At 41.5% G+C, this 21,889-nt stretch overlaps 1 protein-coding gene across 1 annotated transcript in view; it reads left to right on the forward strand.

Annotated features, from left to right (window-relative positions):
- LOC109899056 (suppressor of tumorigenicity 7 protein-like) overlaps positions 1–17,543 on the forward strand; it is a 34,489-nt gene extending 16,946 nt beyond the window's left edge. Inside the window, exon 15 of the mRNA XM_020494111.2 lies at positions 15,256–17,543. Coding sequence (XP_020349700.1) covers positions 15,256–15,351 — 96 coding nt within the window. The 3' untranslated portion in view covers positions 15,352–17,543. The remainder of the gene's footprint in view (positions 1–15,255) is intronic.
- The last annotated feature ends 4,346 nt before the right edge of the window (positions 17,544–21,889 follow it).

Genomic DNA, 21,889 nt, shown 5'->3' on the forward strand with positions numbered 1-21,889 from the left:
CAGAGCAAACGCAGCTAGCTAATACAGCCAAAGATTATAGTGTCCCAGATGAAACACTGACCATCACATTGGTTCTTACCCTGTCACAATAACTCCTGCCTGGCATTTTCATTCATTGTCATGTCAAACAACACTGTATACAAAGTGCCCACTATTATATTCTAACTATAGAATTAGAATGATTATTCTATTTCCATGATTCCTACAGTTCACCCAAGTGTTTTGACCTAAATCGCAAGTCAAATTGCAATTGTTGGTTAAAAATAAGGCCTAGTTTTTTCCCCCATATCGTGCAGCCCTACATGGCAGTGTGAAAATTACCTCAAATAAGTGCAGGAAAAGCAAAAATGTATGGAAATGCAGGAAATTGAATATTTATTTTTTTACTAGGCAAGTCAGTTAAGAACAAATTCTTATTTTCAATGACGGCCTAGGAACAGTGGGTTAACTGCCTGTTCAAGGGCAGAACGACAGATTTTGTACCTTGTCAGCTCAGGGATTTGAACTTGCAACCTTTCGGTTACTAGTCCAATGCTCTAACCACTAGGCTACACTGCCGCCCCGAGCAGTATTAAACAATCAGAGTGGAGAAAGACCCATTTGAAATCACTTAGAATGTATGTGTTACCACCCTAGGGTCACGCACTACTCACAAAGCAAGTTTAGAACTTTTATTATTAAAAAAACATAAAATACCATCATACCGTCAAAAAATAGGCTACCTATCATTGGTGGCAGTTGGTCAGTAGAGACTCGCCTAATTCAATGTGTGCTTTGTAACTCTCTCCATCTTATGGAGGATGGATGATGTTTTCAGTTTTCAGACGTACAGTGTTCACCCCCCTTGGCATTTTCCCTATTATGTTGCCTTACAACCTGGAATTAAAAATAGATTTTTGGGGGATTTGTATCATTTGATTTACACAATATGCCTACCACTTTGAAGATGCAATTTTTTTAAATTGTGAAACGAACAAGAAATAAGACAAAAACAGAGAACTTGAGCATGCGTAACTATCCCCCCCCCCCAAGTTAATACTTTGTAGAGCCATCTTTTGCAGCAATTATAGCTGCAAGTCTCTTGGGGTATGTCTCTCTAAGCTTGGCACATCTAGCCACTGGGATTTTTGCCCATTCTTCAAGGCAAAACTGCTCCAGCTCCTTCAAGTTGGATGGGGTCCCCTGGTGTACAGCAATCTTTAAGTCATACCACAGATTCTTAATTGGATTGGGGTCTGGGCTTTGACTAGGCCATTCCAAGACATTTAAATGTTTCCCCTTAAACCACTCCAGTGTTGCTTTAGCAGTATGCTTGGAGTCATTGTCCTGCTGGAAGGTGAACCTTCGTCTCAGTCTCAAATCTCTGGAAGACCGAAAAAGGTTCCCCTCAAGAATTTCCCTGTATTTAGCACCATCCATCATTCTTTCAATTCTGACCAGTTTTCCAGTCCCTGTCGATGAAAATCATCCCCACAGCATGATGCTGCCACCACCATGCTTCACTGTGTGAATGGTGTTCTCAGGGTGATGAGAGGTGTTGGGTTTGCACCAGACATAGCGTTTTCCTTGATGGCCAAAAGCTACATTTTAGTCTCATCTGACCAGAGTGTACCTTCTTCCATATGTTTGGGGAATCTCCCACATGCCTTTTGGTGAACACCAAATGTGTTTGCTTATTTTTTTTCTTTAAGCAATGGAATTTTTCTGGCCACTCTTCCATAAAGCCAAGCTCTGTGGAGTGTACGGTTTAAAGTGGTTCTATGGACAGATACTCCAATCTCCACTGTGGAGCTTTGCAGCTCCTTCAGGGTTATCTTTGTTGCCTCACTGATTAATGCCCTCCTTGCCTGGTCTGTGAGTTTTGGTGGGTGGCCCTATCTTGGCAGGTTTGTTGTGGTGCCATATTCTTTAAATTTTTTAAGAATGGATTTAATGGTGCTCTGTGGGATGTTCAAAGTTTGGTATTTTTTTATAACCCAACCCTGATCTGTACTTCTCCACAACTTTGTCCCTGACCTGTTTGGAGAGCTCCTTTGTCTTCATGGTGCTGATTGCTTGGTGGTGCCCCTCGCTTAGTGGTGTTGCTGATACTGAGATCATGTGACAGATCATGTGACACTTATATCGCACACAGGTGGACTTTATTTAACTAATTATGTGACTTCTGAAGGTAATTGGTTGCACCATATCTTATTTAGGGGCTTCATAGCAAAGGGGGTGAATACATATGCATGCACCACTTTTCTGTTTTTTATTTCATAGAATGTTTTTGAAACAAGTAATTTTTTTACATTTCACTTCACCAAATTCAGCTATATTGTGTATGTCCATTACATGAAATAAAAATCAATTTAAATTACAGGTTGTAATGCAACAAAATAGGAAAAACGTTTTTTTGCAGGGCACTGTAGGTGATTGAGTGTTATGACGAAAGAGAAAGTTGTTTCCTTGTAAATCTTATCTGATGGAGTGTCTTTAAACACTTTGAATCTGACTGCTCGTCACTGCACACTGTTCTGTTTGGGTCTGGGTGGACGTGTCTGTAGATTTCTGATTATTGAAATGTTTACCAAGAGACATGTTTTTATAAACACAAGCAAATAGTTGGCCAAAATACACTTCAACAAGGAATGTATGAAGACCACACTCCAGATGAAAACGTAGTCACAACTTTGCAGTCTTGTATAATGTCGCTTACCTGAATGTGAAAAACAATGATCAATTGGGCTGATATCTTAAAACCCATAATCAATTGTGCTGATATCTTAAAACCATGATCAATTAAGTTGATATGTTAAAACCATGATCAATTACGCTGATATCTTAAAACCATGGTCAATTGGGTTAATATGTTATGTGAAGTATAGACATTATACATTCCAGTTGTTGTACTAGGCATGAAGAGTAGCCTATGTTATCATATTGTGTGGTGTCTTTGCTGTATTTTGCACAATTTCCTCATTACAGTCCTCTACTTCATTAAGGATTGAGTATGTAGGCTTGGGCGGTATACCGTGTATGTACTGCATACCAGGGTATTTTGAAATACCGACAGACAGTATGATTTTCAATACCATTTGGGGCACCCTAAAGCTTGAGGGGTGCGTGCTATGCCCTTGCTTAATTAACTATCTTAGGTGTGCAAAATAAATTTTCTCCAACTCAGGGCTCCAGCTATGCATTTGGTCATGACACCCTGTTCTGTTTGAGTCTGGGCTGACGTGTCTGTAGACCTGTGACTATTGAAATGTTTACCAAAAGGCTTGTTTTTATAAACGCAAGCAAATAGTTTGCCAAAATACACTTCAGCAAGGAATGTGTGAAGACCACACTCAAGATGAAAATTTGCAGTCAGTACTTTGCAGTCTATAATGTTGTCTACCTGAATGTGAAAAACCATGTTAACATGAAGTATAGACATTATACATTCCAATTGTTGTACTAGGCATAAAGTCTAGCCTATGTTATCATATTGTATGGTGTTGTCGCTGTAGGTTGAGACTGTGTTTTGCACAATTTCCTCTACTTCATTAAGGAGTGTGTATATGTTAGGCTTGGGCAGTATACCATATACATTTTGAAATACCAACGGTATGATTTTCAATACCGTTTGGGGCACCTTAAAGCTGGGGGGGGGTGTGTGCTACACCCTACCTTAAATTATTTGGCAAATCTAAGATAGTTATCTCCAGCTCAGGGCTCTAGATATGCATTTGCTTTGCTAACTTGCTAGCTAAGTGACTCTCTTGCAAAATCCAGATTCTTGGTCACAGTAGAGACAATCCATCCCCTCCTGGATGAAGATCTTTACTGCTTAAATTTGCTTTGCGAGTAAAAAAAATCTGTAAAATTTTTTGGAAATAAACAGCGGCCCTTGTATGCGCTGCCGGTAAAACTTTTTTATTTTATTTAACCAGGCAAGTCAGTTAAGAACAAATTCTTATTTTCAATGACAGCCTAGGAACAGTGGGTTAACTGCCTGTTCAGGGGTAGAACGACAGACCTTGTCAGCTCGGGGGTTTGAACTTGCAACCTTCCGGTTACAAGTCCAATGCTTTAACCACTAGGCTACCCTGCCACCCCGTATACCAATTCTACACTGTTGCTTAAGAGAACATAACTCTTTCTTTTGGGGGGGGTTTCCACAATAAATAATATTGAAAAATGGTTTTAATGACTAGATTACTAATCTACTCCCCTGAAAATCCCCCCCCACCCCCCCCAATAATGAATTGATGGGTGTGAAATTCTACCAACTCTGTGACACTCAAAAATATCCGGCTCCTCCCCTGACAATCCCATCCACAGTGATCGATTGATAGGCCAAACTGTTAAGAATGTGGCCAGGATAAAAAATTGCAATGAGGAAATAACTCATGGTGTGATTGTGGTAACGTACAGGAACACAAATCCTTTTGTTCTCCCGATCTGGAATATTTCACCATCAAATGCCGAGCACATTACCTCCCGGGAGAATTTTATTCTGTTATCTCTGTTATCGTCACGGTCGTGCATATCCCCCCCATGGAACTAGATTGGACTTTGTGGAAACTGCATATCCTGAGGCCACATTTATAGTAGCTGGGGACTTTAATAAAGGAAATAAGAGGAAAAGGTTTATCAACACATCTCCTGTGCTACTCGCTCATCGAGCACTCTTGACCATTGCTACTCCCCCTTCCTGGATGGCTATAAGGCATTGCCCCCCCCCCCCCCCTTCCTTCAGCAAATCAGATCACACCTCCATTTTGCTATGTCTTTACTATCATTAACTGAAGACTGATAGTTTTTTATCAAAGATTCTCTGTAATTAGTTATTACGCGATCAACTGATTAATAACGTAACTAATTAACTAGGAAGTCGGGGCACCAAGGAAAAATATTCAGATTACAAAGTTATCATTTCCTAATATCACTTTTCAGATATTTTATCTGATCAATGAGTCTTCGAATTAATTAATTATTTACTTTACCTCACGTTAGTCTCATTCCAAACGTCGTAAATTCTTAGTTATCGGCACGAACCCAGTCTTCACTATGAGTCATCCATACATCAATTGCCTTAAATCATTTATTTATTACTAACTAAGTAATTCACAGAAATGCCTAAATAAACAAACAAACAAACACAGTAAATGTGGTTACATGAAATGATAGGAGAATGTGCCCTAGTGGGCTAAACCGGCATGGCGGCTTGTTAGACAAAAGGGGGAGTGGGGGTCGACTAAGAAGTCACTACAGTTAATGATTACTATAACAATTGAAATGCTAATCCTTTACACATGAAACACTCACTCATTCGGGAACAATTGCAATCAATATATATATATTTACGCTCAGTGTGTCGTCTTGATCGCTGGTGAAAAGTTTGTCTTTCGTAGAATTGTCAGTCTCTCTTCCTCTCTCTCTCTGTCTTGGTTAGAGGGGATAGTTCAAAGTGACATTCGTTATAGGATGGATGTTTTGGAGGTTGTCGTTCTTCGCGTTCACTGATACCGAATTCCTAGCTGCAGACGAGTAATTAATATCAAAGACTTGTTCTCATTTGTTCTCAAAAGGGCTGTCCCAGGATGTCTGACCCTAACTGGGCTCAGGGGCGGTCCTCTGATTTAGTTCAAATCCAATTCCCTTTTTGAGTTTTCCTTCATTAAACAGTCCAAATTCACATTGTAAAATTGTGTAAACAGTATCATACTCACTCATTCATCTTATACAGCAATTAGATGTAAACCTTATATCTGGGGCTATTATATAAACAGCGTTATGGTAATGTGGCCACACCGTCTCCCATGAGCTTCCCAAGTTGTGACAAACGGACCAGTTCGTAGCTGGATTCCTCACCGATCTTTTATACTTTCTCCGGAACATGAAATTTGTTCGTACCTCAAGTTTTGTGAGGTGGAAGGATTTCCTTTGTTCTCCATGAAAATCTACTCTCTATAACTGTTTGTCCATGAGGTCTTCTCAGGAATTTACGACCTCTGACCACAGCAGCCTAGTTGAAGGAGGCAGGGAGAGGGGGATGGGCTTGCTATACCCAAAGAGGCCAATGTCATGACACCTCCTATAGCCAGAAACTTAAACAGGAAGTACTAGTGGTAAGGACTGCACCACTGCAAGGTGACTCGGAACATGGAAGTGTACAAACAGACCAGCTATTCCCTCCATAAGGCAATCCGAGGCGCAACAACCGGGACAAAGTGGAGTCGCAATTCAAAGGCTTGGACACGAGGCATATGAGGCGGGGACTTCAGACAATCACAGATTATAATGGGACAAGCTAAACACCACCTTCGCCCGCTTCAAGGAAAACTCAGAGCTGCCAACGTGGGCCACCGCCACTCACAAGGACTGTGTTCTTGTTCTCCATGGCCGACATGAGTATGACATTTATGCATGTTAACCCTCGTAAGGCTGCCTTCCCAAGCCGTGTCCTCAGAGCATATGCAGACCAACTGGCTGGAGTGTTTACGGACCTATTCAATCTTTCACGATCCCAGTCTGTTGTCCCCACTTGCTTCAAGATGTCTAACATTGTTCCTGTACCCAAGATAAGCGACAGTCATTTAGTTCAGTTACCATCGCCTTATAGCACTTACTCCTGTCATCATGAAGTGCTTTGAGAGGCTAGTTAAGGTTCGATCCCAGGCTGTGTCACAACCGGCCGTGACCAGGAGTCCCATAGGGTTGCGTCCGGGTTAGGGGAGGGTTTGGCCAGGGGGGGCTTTACTTGGCTCATCGCGCTCTAGCGACTCCTTGTGGCGGGCCAGGTGCTTGCTGGCTGATTTCAGTCGTCAGTTGAACAGTGTTTTCTCCGACACATTGTTGCGGCTGGCTTCCAGGTTAAGCGGGCGAGTGTTAAGAAGCACGGTTAGGTTGGCTCATGTTTCGGGGGATGCATGACTCGACCTTCGCTTCTGCCGAGCCTGTTGGGGAGATGTAGTGATGAGACAAGATCATAATTGGATATCATGAAATTAGGGAGAAAAAGGGGGGTAAAATACACACAAAAAAATAAGAATGCTCAGCCTACAACACCATAGTGCCCTTCAAGCTCATCAGGGCCCTGGGTCTGAACCCCGCCCTGTGCAACTGGATCCTGGACTTCCTTATGGGCCAACCCCAGTTGGTGAAGGTAGGCAACAACACCTCTGCCACATTCATCCTCAACACAAGGGGCCCTACACGAGTGCATGCTCAGCCCCCTCCTGTACTCCCTTTTCACCCATGACTGCGTGTCCACGCACATCTCCAACTCAATCATCAAGTTTGCTGACGACACAACAGTGGTAGGCCTGATTACCAACAATGACGAGACAGCCTACAGGGAGGATGTGAGGGCCCTGGTGGAGTGGTGCCAGGAAAATAACGTCAACAAAACAAAATACCTGATCTTGGATTTCAGGAGACAGCAGAGAGAGCACACGCCCATCCACAATAATGGAGCCGCAGTGGAAAGGGTAAAAATCTTTAAGTTCCTCTGCGTGCCCACCACTGACAACCTAAAATGGTCCATCCACACAGACAGTGGTGAAGAAGGCTTAACAGCGCCTCTTCAACCTTGGCCCCTAAGACCCTCATACACTTCTACAGATGCACCTTTGAGAGGATCCTGTTGGGCTGTATCACCGCCTGGTACGTTAATTTCACCATCCGCAACCACAGGGTTCTCCTGGAGGGAGTGGTGCGGTCAGCCCAACGCATCACCAGGGGCGCATTGCCTTCCTTCCAGGTCATATACAGCTCCTTGTGTCACAGGAAGGCCAAGAAGATCATCAAGGACCTCTGCCACTTTGGCCACGTCCTGTTCACCCCACTACCATCTAGAAGGAGGAGACCGTACAGGTGCATCAAAGCTGGGACAGAGAGAGCTGTTTTTCAGTCTATCTCAGGCCATCAGACTGTTAAATAGTCACCACTACCCGGCCTCTGCCCAGTACCTTGCCCTGAACTTAGTCACTGTTACTAGTTGGCTACCACTCGGTACTCTGCTCTGCACCTTAGAGACTGCTGCCCTACAGTTTTTATGAGCTTATGCCGTGACCGTTAGTGGTAAATGGTGGCATTCTGCCACACTATCACAAGGGGGAGTTAGAACGCTGATCTATCGGTAGTCTAAACTGTGGCAATTAATGGAGGTGTTATCGGTCTGATAGTCTCCTGGCACTAGAGTCCTGCATCAGTCAACAACAACAAAACTGTCGGTGGTGCTGGAGTTAAGACAGAACTTGGGTAAATACAATGGGGTTATTTCACTTGACATGTGGACTGACGATTTTCGAAAAATAGCAACGGTGGGCTTTTGGTTTCTCTCCCTCTAAAAACAGAAATAAATAACAAAATAACAAATTCGTAAGAATGTCTCACCCCATGTTCAAGAATGTCCTTTTTACCTTTATTCAGATTACAGTTGCTCACTTGAAACAAAATCATCTCCAAATTATTGTTATTTTTTAAACAAGCCATAGAAAGTTGGTTGCAAAAAAAAGTAAGGAACTTGTCTGTCGGCCCTGCATTAAAGACAAAAATTGGTTAAAGAAAATTGTGATAAATAAAAAATATATACCAGTTTCATTTAAGGACCAAAAAATGGACAGCAGTGCCATATAGGTATTTTCAATGTATCGATTACATGGCATATGGTTTATGAATTGACATGCAGTTTTCCACTCCTCCTGAAAGCCCTAATATTAAAAACAGTCAAATGCCTGCTCTCCGTCGCCCACACGCACTTTAAACATTTGGATAATAAAGCATTTAAAGGCTGACATTAGTTGATTTTAGTACTTCTGACAGCCAAAATTCTTACTCCACCCATATCTTCTGGACTTTTAAACATTCCCAGAAGGCATGGTTTATTATAACGTACTACAGGCCTAAAACTTATGGGTGCAAACAAGGTTTCCATGATGGGCTCTTAGCAGGACAGTAGACTCTTCAACCTTTACAAAAGGATAGCTCGGGCTAGGTGTGGAAATAAAATCCCCCTAACTTGCAATGTAGTAAGTACTCTTAAAGTTTTACATTTCTAACTCCAAACATCATGCAACTGCAAAATGTCGGGTAAAGCATATACTGTACACTATTTCTTCATCAACATCTTAATGCTTTTGTTAATAAAATAATGATAAAAAACGTTTTCAAAATGCAGATGTTTATTTCAACTATCAGCAGGATAATAGACTCTTGCTGAGTTTAGGGACTTTAAATATATTAATGGATCCATAACGAATTACTATGGGAATAAATATCCCTGAATGACATTGCATGGGGTCTGGTCTTGATAACTCAATCATGGGCCTATTTATATAATGAATATGAATTCAGAGGGCAGAAATGATTCAATATTAAAGCAGTAGACCTCTCACTAAAGGCGTCAGTCATACAAAAGTTATAGTTAAATCCGAACAGGTTTTGCAGTTTGTCACGAATCATTGGGTGGAAACTACAGAACAGTACAAAACAAGAGAACACACATGGTTAATGTTCTGGAAATAAATAGAAAATGTATATATCTTTTTAAATGTATATGTACAGTGGGGCAAAAAAGTATTTAGTCAGCCACCAATTGTGCAAGTTCTCCCACTTAAAAAGATGAGAGAGGCCTGTAATTTTCATCATAGGTACACTTCAACTATGACAGACAAAATGGGAAGAAAAAATCCAGAAAATCACATTGTAGGATTTTTTATGAATTTATTTGCAAATTATGGTAGAAAATAATTATGTATCGCTGTATTTGGGGAGTTTGTCCCATTTTTCTATGCAGATTATCTCAAGATCTGTCAGGTTGGAAGAGGAGCGTTGCTGCACAGCTATTTTCAGGTCTCTCCAGAGATGTTTGATCATGTTCAAGTCCTGGCTCTGGCGGAGCCACTCGTGCGTTGTCTTGGCTGTGTGCTTCGTGTCATTGTCCTGTTGGAAGGTGAACCTTTTGCCCCAGGTCCTGAGAGCTCTGGAGCAGGTTTTCATTAAGGATCTCTCTGTACTTTGTTCTGTTCATCTTTCCCTCTATCCTGACTAGTCCCCCTGCCGCTGAAAAACATCCCCCACAGCATGATGCTGCCACTACCATGCTTCACCGTAGGGATGGTGCCAGGTTTCCCCAAATAGTTAAATCTTGGTTTCATCAGACCAGAGAATCTTGTTTCCAAGTGGGCTGTCATGTGGGCTCCAAGTGGGCTGTCATGTGCCTTTTAATGAGGAGTGGCTTCCGTCTGGCCACTGTACCATAAAGGCCTGAGTGGTGGAGTGCTACAGAGATGGTTGTCCTTCTTGATAGTTCTCTCATCTCCACAGAGCAACTCTGGAGCTCTGTCAGAGTGACCATCGGGTTGGTCTCCTCCCTGATTAAGGCCCTTCTCCCCCGATTGCTCAGTTTGGCCGCTCTAGGAAGAGTCTTGGTGGTTCCAAAATTCTTCAGTTTAATAGTGATGGAGGACACTGTGTTCTTGGGGACCTTCAATGCTGCAGAAATGTTTCGGTACCCTTCCCCACATCTGTGCTTCAACACAATCCTGTCTTGCAGCTCTACGTAAAATTCCTTCGGCCTCATGGCTTGTTTTGTTTTTTATATAGACAGGTGCGTGCCTTTCCAAATCATGTCCAATCAATTGAATTTACCACAGCTGGACTTCAATCAAGTTGTAGAAACATCTCAAGGATGATCAATGGAAACAGGATGCACCTGAGCTCAATATCAATCTCTTAGCAAAGGGTCTGAATACTTTTATGTAAATAAGGTATTTCTTAATTTGAAGTTTTATACATTTGCATTTTTTTTTTACAATTCTTACCACTTGACTTTTTTCACATTTAGTTGTTTTACAGCCTGAGTTTAAAATGAATTATATTGAGATATTTTCTGACAATACACCTTAATGCAAAGTGGAATTATTTTTTGTTTGTTTGTTTTTTGTTTGACAAATTTATAAATTAAAAGCTGAAATGTCTTTTAGTCAATAAGTATTCAACCCTTTTCTTATGGCAACTACAAAACAAGTTCAGGAGTATGGGCTTAACAAGTCACAAGTTGCATGGACTCACTGTGTGCAATAATAGTGTTTAACATGCTTTTTGAATGACTACTTCAGTCGATCAGTGAATTTCAAACACAGATTCAACCACAAAGACAAGGGAGGTTTAACAAATGACTCACAAAGAAGGGCACCAATTGGTAGATTAAAAAAAGAGCAGACCTTGAATAGCCCTTTGAGCATTAAGTTATCAATTACACTTTGGATGGTGTATCAATACACCCAGTCACAACAAGGATACAGGCTTCCTTCCTAACTCAGTTGCTGGAGAGGAAGGAAACTGCTCAGGGATTTTGCGATGATGGTGACTTTAAAACAGCTACAGAGTTTAATGGCTGTTATATGAGAACTGAGGATGGATCAACATTGTAGCTACTCCACAATACTAACATAATTGACATAATTGAGTGAAAAGAAGGAATGCAAATATTCCAGAACATGCATCCTGTTTGCAACAAGGCACTAAAGTAATACAGCAAAAGAAATTGGCAAAGCAATTGACTTTTTGTCTTGAATTAAAGTGTTATGTTTGGGGCCAATCCAATACAAAACATTACTCAGTCCCACTCCATATTTTCAAGCATAGTGGTGGTTGCATCACGTTATGGGTATGCTTGTAATCGTTAAGAACTGGGGAGTTTTTCATGATAAAAAAGAAACAGAATGGAGCTAAGCACAAAATACTAGAGGAAAACCTGGGTCAGTATGCTTTCCACCAGACTCTGGGAGATGAATTCACCTTTCAGTAGGACAATAACCTAAAACACAAAGCCAAATCTACGCTGGAGTTGCTTACCAAGAAGACAGTGAATGTTCCTGAGTGGCCGAGTTACAGTTTTGACTTAAATCTGCTTGAAAATCTATGGCAAGACCTGCAAATGGTTGTCTAACAATGATCAACAACCAATTTGGACTGGGAAGTTTATTATAAATAAATAAATTGAGTCACCGAATACAATAGAAAGAATAAAATGTAGCTCCTGTAATATGGGTCATATTTGGGTCATATTTGAGCAGTTTGAGATAGAGGCCATTAAAATACAAAAATATTTTTTCACAAGCTACTCATTTACAGCCTGCATATTTTGTTATTGTGTTGGCCTAATTTGATGAATAGAAACAAAGTAATGTAATTGCGTTTTGGTTTTTAGAACCATGCCTTTTTGATTCATTACTGATTTCATTCATCATTGCTACAGTTATAATGTATATAGTGCTATTTCTGTTGTTTTATGTATTACCATTTTCATTGTTTTATTTTTACTTAGTGTCCGAGCTCCAACATGTAGGACTAAGATGTTTACTGTACCCTGCAATCACACCTGCAATCCTGTACATGTGACTATTAAACACTGAATCTGAATTATGAGAACAAAAATATTTCTACTGTAGCCTACCTTTAGAATCTTGTCTTTTTTAAGATGAGTGAAATTTAAACGGTTTTACGTTTGAACAAATCTGTAGCCTGCAACTACTATCAATGATTTTTAAAATTGTAATTCTGTTTAATAGTGGTCTTTTTGAACAACAACCACTGTGAGGAGAATATAAACAGAATAACCATGAAAAGTATGAGGAAAAACAAAAGTGTAGTCTCAGCAAGCACACTAGTGTCCCGCTTCAACTCCGACATGGACTTTGCTTGGTGCCATCGTTTGAAGCTCCATCTCCATGAACATGTTTACATTGAACAGCACCGTACATATTTGATGAGAAGAGGGTTGAAATTGCTTATTTGGTCGAAATTAGTTACCAAACCAAGCAGAGCTGTTTTATTGTGATACAAATATCCTGTGCTTTCTCATTTGGGCGTAGGTGCATACAGACTAAGCTACATTGTAACTCTGAAGCGGCCACAGTGCGCTGGCATATGGGGCTCACCCAGGAAATGATAAAATGAAAATGATATGTAACAACACCATTGGACCAAACACTCTGACATGAAACAACAATACAAATGAAACCACAGCGCAACAACAATAGATGTAAATAAATATTTAGCAGGTCATATTGAACACCAGCGGTGCAACTAGTGCTTTGTGACTTTACGGAACATCACAGAGCACGCAGGAGTGAAGTCTTTCTATTGGTCAATACCGTTCATCTTGAGGCAACGGGGAATGGGTTCAAATTGTATTATTATAATTTTAAAAAATTATTTAACCATTATTTAACAAGGCAAGTCAGTCAAGAATAAATTCTTATTTACAATGACTGCCTAGCCCGGCCAAACCTGGACAACGCTGGGCCAAGTGGACCGCTGCGCTACTTGGGAGCCCAAAATGCAATCTGTTAAATATTATACAGTGTCATATATAAAATGGACGTATCTATTTTAATACAGACTACTTTAAAATATTACTAATCATTGGAAATGACATTACCCAACACATCATGATCATTTTCTGGTAAAAAAGTGAGGGTGCAAAAACATACGTTTGCAACCCTATTTTGAAAGTGTGGATCCAGCTGTTCCACTGCTCAGGCACCTATACCCCAGTATGGTACAAGAATGATATGAACATCTGGATACCACCCAGCCCTAGTTTGTGTATCTATTAAGTGAGGGTTAGAACTGGGGAAGAGAGACCCATTACATGGCATGCTTGGCCATAGTTCCACATACTAGAACAATGCTGCTTCCCACATCCTGTCAAAACCATCTGTTCACCTCGCGAATGTATTGCTTCATAAACACAAAGTGTTGTTTATGGTGGATTGAACTATTGGGGTTGAACATATTTCAGATGTGTGATCGTGGATGATTTCTATTGGTTATGCTGGAGAGGGAGAGGCCTCAGTAAGGGTTATGGTTCTCCTATCTCTACTTGCTTACTTGTTTTGGGAGAGCATTTTATAGAATTACACCTGGGTTCCCTAGTAGTAGTAGTGATGCAAGCTCTGGTATTCAGCCTTAGATGAAGGGTACATTCTAACGTGCCCCCTGTCCTCAATACAAGTCGCCATGCTTCTGCTGGTATTCAGCCTTAGATGAAGGGTACATTCTAACGTGTCCCCTGTCCTCAATACAAGTCGCCATGCTTCTGCTGGTATTCAGCCTTAGATGAAGGGTACATTCTAACGTGTCCCCTGTCCTCAATACAAGTCGCCATGCTTCTGCTGGTATTCAGCCTTAGATGAAGGGTACATTCTAACGTGTCCCCTGCCCTCAATACAAGTCGCCATGCTTCTATTCAGCCTTAGATGAAGGGTACATTCTAACGTGCCCCCTGTCCTCAATACAAGTCGCCATGCTTCTGCTGGTATTCAGCCTTAGATGAAGGGTACATTCTAACGTGCCCCCTGTCCTCAATACAAGTCGCCATGCTTCTGCTGGTATTCAGCCTTAGATGAAGGGTACATTCTAACGTGCCCCCTGCCCTCAATACAAGTCGCCATGCTTCTGCTGGTATTCAGCCTTAGATGAAGGGTACATTCTAACGTGCCCCCTGCCCTCAATACAAGTCGCCATGCTTCTGCTGGTATTCAGCCTTAGATGAAGGGTACATTCTAACGTGTCCCCTGTCCTCAATACAAGTCGCCATGCTTCTGCTGGTATTCAGCCTTAGATGAAGGGTACATTCTAACGTGCCCCCTGCCCTCAATACAAGTCGCCATGCTTCTGCTGGTATTCAGCCTTTAATTTATCCTCCCTATGTGTAACCTTTATTTAACTAGGCAAGTCAGTTAAGAACAAATTGTTATTTACAATGATGGCCTACCCCTCACAATGACGGCCTACCCCTCACAATGACGGCCTACCCCTCACAATGATGGCCTACCCCTCACAATGACGGCCTACCCCTCACAATGATGGCCTACCCCTCACAACGATGGCCTACCCCGGCCAAATCCGGACGTCGCTGGGCCAATTGTGCGCCGCCCTATGGGACTCCCAATCACGGCTGGATGTGATGCAGCCTGGATTCAAACCAGGGACTGTAGTGATGCCTCTTGCACTGAGATGCAGTGCCTTAGACTGCTGCGCCATTCGGGAGCCCAACTATATAGTGCTCTAAATACCCCCAATTCATGTTGTTAAATTCAAAAGAATACAACATAAAAATTGCTGACACCATTTAAACCAATTGGGGTTCGGAATCAGCCAATTATCTCAGAATCATATTTTTTGCGTATAGAACCGTATATATCCCCATCTCTGGATGGGTTGTAGGTTATTGAATGTGGTGTATTGAAATGACTTTGTTTTGTTCCTCAGTTCTTCAGCACCCTCTTCACACCCCTGGGTTTCTTCGCAGACAAGATGGAGAGCTTCATGCCATCCAGTTTCTGGCATCAGCTGACTCGAATCTGACCCCATCTCACACACGTACACATACACACCCCTCAGACACCAACACTCCAAAACTACAGACAGAAATGTTTGCTCTCCTGTCTTCAGCGTGCACACACACTTGTTGTTTTGGTACTGATTATGTTGGCCAAGTCTTGTATCAACATCCAGACGCAACTCAGAGATGCAACTGCTAAGAAGCCAGGTTTTTAAAGTAAACATTTACCAGATATTCACGCAGTTATTCGTTTATTATTATTATAGGAACTTGAAGTTATGTTGAGTTACACAGAACGGTAAATAGAAAGTATTTCAACCTACATTTTACTTCCAAGTCCCACCTCTAAATTACGTCAATCTCTCATACACTTCTGAATTAAGTGCGGAAACAATAAATGTATTATTAGGTCATGTTTCATTATTGTGAAGGCTAACACTACAGTTCATGGAAGTAGTATCCCTCTGTTCTAGTTAGGGTTGCAAAATTCCAGGAACTTTTGATAAATTCCCTGATTTTCCTGAGATCCTGGTTGTAGAATTCCAGATTTCATGGAAAGAAAAACATGGAATTTATTGAAAGTTCCTGAAATTTTGCCACCCTGGTTCTAGTGTTGCTATCTTGCCAAATGTATTGTCTGTTAGCTGGTGCAGCAGGAGACAGATGGATATCTATAGAAAAGCATACTAGAAGGCCTGTTTTCCACGATCGCATGTCTGAACAGACACATTAATGTTCACTAGAATAAGGTAGAGCCATGTATTTAGAGAGTTGGGACATTGTGGTTTCTGCTTTATGATGCATTTACATGAGACAACAATACATGGCAGCCATGTTAGCGGCCATTTACATTACATGGGAAATATGTCTATAATGCTATGTAACAATGTCTAGAATTAGAACCAATATCATTTAAAAAAATCTAAATACATGGCTCTGGAATAAGGTATGTGTGTCATGCCAGTTCAGATGGGTTGAAACAAAGCATAGCCTTTATGGTACATAGTCATCCTATGGGGCAGAGTTTAAGTTTGTGAGACCTTCTAAAAACAGATCCTTGATTTACTGCTTCACTCTGTCTCTAGTGTATACAACGCCTGCAGTGTTTTGCCAGTTGTTGCCACAGCATGCCACCTCCACGCTATATCACTGGCAACCTGCGCCCCCTCAAACGTAGCATAAACATGTAAGTGGGATTATAACCGGTTACGGCATGGGTAGTCATGGCATCACTCACAGCCAATCACATAACTGAACGCTGCGTTTCCAGGTCCTCTATGAGATGTAGTCAACTCGTATTGCTCAGGTGTAATCAGCCAATCACAACAGGCCGCTTTGTTTGAATCACTGTGTGGTTTCACCGTAGCCTCAACAGCAAATACTCTGAACCGTGATCTAAGACTAGTCAATAGCCTACAGTATATATTGTGGCAGGACTCGATATTTGATCATGAATAGCACAAAGGGCCTTTTGTACCTCACTGGCTCAACAGACAGATTGGATTTAAGCGGCTTGATGAAATTAAAAGCTATTTCTCACAATACTCCCAGATATGTATTGTATTGATGAACCAATGTTTCGGCACACAGTGGTTTCAGAACCTGCTCATTCATTTGCTAATTCCTTCAACTATTTTATGTATTTTATCATACGTAAACCCAATTATGAGTAAAGATGGCAGCAAGAGCTGACTGTTTATTGGTTGCTGGTAGTGCATTGCATCCAGGGCCGGACTAATGCATTTTGGGCCTCGGGGCCCCAAAAAATCAATATTTTGGGAGGAGAATACAGCTAACTTTCTGCATTTCAACATGTGCAGTTTTATAATGCAATTCTACACATTTTGTCACGTGCCCGTTCGGTAATCCCGCCCTGTTTGCATAATGTGATATTTGTGCACTGTGCTTGAACAGCACTTATAATTGGTTTGCTACTTTCATTCAATTTATGTGTCAGAGCCATCAACACTCCTACCTGGCTATACTGTGCACTATCTGGGTGTAATTACTGTACACTATTTTAATTCCATACTGTTGGATTATATTTGGGATAGTCCAGAATAACAAGATGAAATGCTGAAGACAGAAGTCCTATTTGAACTTACTACCATATGAGTTAGATAGCTCACAATAAATTGGTTCTTGAATGTAAATCTAATGCGTTTGTGTTTGAATTTTTGTTGTACTTTGTGAACAAATAAATCTAAAAAACAGATTCAAGACTGATTTGTATGTTTTGGGGATGTGGCCTAGGCCCTATGGTTTACCCTAGACCAGGGATGCCCAACCCTCTTCCTGGAGATCTACTGTCCTGTAGGTTTTCAGTCCAACCCTAATTTAGCATATCTGATTCAGCTAGTTAAGGTCTTGTTGAGCAGCTAATAAGTAGAATCAGGAGTGTTAAATTAGGGTTGGACTGAAAACCCACAGGATGGTAGATCTCCAGGAAGAGGGTTGGGCAGCCCTGCCCTAGGCAGTGAACATACATGTAAGACAAGCTGAGAGTACCTACATTATACGTCCTTACCATTTCGCTATATTTGGTGTTTGGATGAAAAGCAGCTTTGACGTTATGACCCACATCAATGTTCCCTTTCCCCCACACAGCGAGAGAGAGCCCATCTCCTAACACTAGACTAGGGGTTGTTCAACTGTTATATTTACACTTATACTTGCAGTTTGGCGCTTAGAGGAAGTTGGCCACTTATTGAAGTTGTATCAGGTCCAGGGGTTTGTGACAGTTACTAATGATGATGTTTGTGTTTGAACCAACAAATTGCTGGTGAATGTTCCTCAAACTCTGGGGCCGTGACAACAACAGCAGGGACAAAACACTCTCATCGGTCCCCTATATAGATACACAAACAGCCACTTTGTCTTTGTCAGTAGAGATACACAGAGACTTATAGAGAGTGGTTACCATGACTCATTGGCTTGGAGCATGGTGCTTGGGTTAGGGTTAGTGCTTGCAACACCAAAGTGGGGGGTTTGAAACAACCCTTATCGCCTCTAGGTATTTGTGTATATCTGAAAGCATTGGGTAAGCATTACTACAAAATCCCACTTCACACTCCATATCCCCAGATGGCAGTAGCTATACTGTTAAAGCTACTGTTCTATATACTCTCAAAGCTACTATTCTCTATACTCTCAAAACTCCAAACTAGTTTGGGACTTGTGGAGGCTATGTGCTGGGATAGAGATGGACGTTTGGTGTACTCCTGCACATGGAGACTGGATGGACTGATGTGGGACCCAAGTCCCTTTGATGAATCTCATAATTTATTGTATATACCTGGTATCGCCTCATCTACAAACCAAACAATACAGGAGCTGGCCGGCCCGGATAGTCAACTCTGTTAATCAGAGGTCAGAAGCTGGAGAGGAGAGGGTAAGCTGACTACCTCGGGGTAGACAGACTGAGGCATGTAAGATAAACCACTAGCCTGGTCCCAGATCTGTATGTGCTTTAGCAAATTCTTGTCTGTTGCATATGTAGGCTACACAACAATAGTGAGAGGTGTTGGTTTAATACAGATCTGGGGCCAGGCTAATAATCCACCAAATGGCAGGGAGAATAAAACCCTTGTCACACTACTGAGTCAAACAAAGGTGGCCTCGTTTCACATTCACTAGAGTTGCTGGAACCGTACTGGAAGAGACAGAAGAAATCTGAGCCAGCACAGTGCGGTTCAAGTTAATTTCTCGTAGACAGACTATGTAAACATAAATGGTAACACAGATCTGTCATGATACAACAGCATGCGTGAGATAACCAGCAGCATTAGTCGTGAGATAACCAGCAGCATTAGTCGCGAGATAACCAGCAGCATTAGTCGTGAGATAACCAGCAGCATTAGTCGTGAGATAACCAGCAGCATTAGTCGTGAAATAACCAGCAGCATTAGTCGTGAGATAACCAGCAGCGTTAGTCTTGAGATAACCAGCAGCATTAGTCGTGAGATAACCAGCAGCATTAGTCGTGAGATAACCAGCAGCATTAGTCGTGAGATAACCAGCAGCATTAGACGTGAGATAACCAGCAGCATTAGTTGTGAGATAACCAGCCAGCAGCATTAGTCGTGAGATAACCAGCAGCATTAATCGTGAGATAACCAGCAGCATTGGTCGTGAGATAACCAGCAGCATTAGTCGTGAGATAACCAGCAGCATTAGTCGTGAGATAACCAGCAGCATTAGTCGTGAGATAACCAGCAGCATTAGTCGTGAGATAACCAACAGCATTAGTCGTGAGATAACCAGCAGCATTAGTCGTGAGATAACCAGCAGCATTAGTCTTGAGATAACCAGCAGCATTAGTCGTGAAATAACCAGCAGCATTAGCCGTGAAATAACCAGCAGCATTAGTCGTGAGATAACCAGCAGCATTGGTCGTGAAATAACCAGCAGCATTAGTTGTGAAATAACCAGCAGCATTAGTCGTGAAATAACCAGCAGCATTAGTCGTGAGATAACCAGCAACATTAGTTCCGGTTCTTTGGACCATTCACTATTTCACAGGTGTTAATATCTTTTGAATTTCGGAAGGGGAGGGGCAATTTGGCCTATAGACTTGCCCGTAACTTGCAAAGAGAGAGGGTGGAGCTCCTCGTTCCGGTTCCGATCTCTTCTCAGCCCAGAACATAATCGAGCATCTAACTAATTACACAAGACTTTAGTTCTAGGTCAAGCAAGATTTGGCCTGGGTCAGCACATTCGTGGAAAAAGGGTTGGCCTATAACTGAGCAGACGCTATCTTCGTATCCATCTTCTGTTCATCCTCTCTACAGAAACAGACAGTTACACAAAAACTTGGCGAGAGACGCATTCTTGACAGTTGACTCACTAGATAAGGGTTTTCATGTGTTAATCCTCTGCCGCCAGCCCGGTAATCTCACCCGGACAGCGAACGTGTTAATAGACCATGAACCTCGCCTGGGAACTTTGCCATACATGTCCCTGAAGGTCACGTATATATATTACAATTAACTCCCCTATAAATCTGCCCCAGGGACCTATCCCTGGCACTGACCCTAAGCCTTCTGCTATGCTGCGCTGTTATGGACTGCGGTCGGCTCGGACAGACAGGTAAGTAGCAAGCACATGGCTCAACCAAACACTGACCCACCACCCAACTCTAAAGCAGCCCCCTAGATCGCAACGCAGTGGGACCAGGTGTGGGATGTGTATTGACTATGGGTTTACCACTATATGCTATATCAATATGCTATATCTTGTTGAATTTATGATTTGGCAAGGAGTGCATAGTGAACCGCAGAGGCCCCCAGTAACTTTTTGTAGTAAATAAATAGAAATGACAATAATTGATACTGATAAAGATGCTTTTGCATGTAAACTAACTGTTGTATGATTTAAGAAGTTAATACATTACGATACTTGTTTATTTTTATTGTGTCACTGAGTGCATTGAGGTCTTCCACCCTCAGCTTTCTTTCCCCTGGGACAATTTTAGAATGATCGTCCTGTCACTAAATAGATGCCCATTAGATATCACTATGATGGGAGGAGAATGCAGGCAGTGACAAGCTGGTTATTTTAAAAGACTGATGTGAGAAAGGCAGGTGTTTCCTGTTCCATGTTCACTACATGAGATTTGGCAGGACATTTCCACAAGGACACAGCTGCACTGCCCTTTAAAAAGATTTACAGACCAATAAAAGCTTTTTTCGAAAGTGATTAATATGACTAATCATTTTACAATAATGTTCTGTGTAAAGAAAACAGTCTGCATAATATCCCCTGGTTTATACAGTCTATGAAATAGAGAAATAATTCCAACTTTTGGCATTGGTGAGGAGTACTCTGTTGTAATTGGAGGGCCTTCACCACGGATTTGGCGAGTGCTGAGTCTGGCGCTGACATTAGGAGGACTTTTTTTAATCTATCTTAATTTAATGAATTACTCAAGAACAGTGTGGAGTAGCCTACATTCAGTGAATATCAGCTCCTGTATCTCAGTGACATGGGCAGCAGTATGAGGATGGAAGAAATCTGATGTGAATGACAGAAGGATCTACAAGGTTTAATATAGAACAAGTGTGGTATTTTGGGGTCTTACCCAAGGTGACAATAACCCTTCAACTAACATTACAATACAACTTTGCCCACCACTCCCAACCGTTCGAGAACATTGCATTAAAATCATATCAGTTACCATTTACATTTGAAAAGGTTGATCTTTTTAACATAAACTGACACCTCATTCAGCTTAAAAAGTAGTTATGATCATCACATGGATTTTACTGCTTTTGTTCAATTACAGCCTTATTCTAAAATTGATACAATTCCACACACAATACCCCATAATGACAAAGTAAAAACAGGTTGTTAGAATTTTTTGCAAATGTATTACAAATAAAAACCTGAAATATCACATTTACATAAGTATTTAGACACCTTTACTCAGTACTTTGTTGAAGCACCTTTGGCAGCAATTACAGCCTTGAGTGTTCTTGAGTACGACCTTAAAACTTGGCACATCTGTATTTGGGGAGTTTCTCCCATTCTTCTCTGCAGATCCTCTCAAGCTTTGACAGGTTG

The sequence above is a fragment of the Oncorhynchus kisutch genome, linkage group LG1, assembly GCF_002021735.2.
Source record: "Oncorhynchus kisutch isolate 150728-3 linkage group LG1, Okis_V2, whole genome shotgun sequence".
In the NCBI taxonomy this organism is placed as follows: Eukaryota; Metazoa; Chordata; class Actinopteri; order Salmoniformes; family Salmonidae; genus Oncorhynchus; species Oncorhynchus kisutch.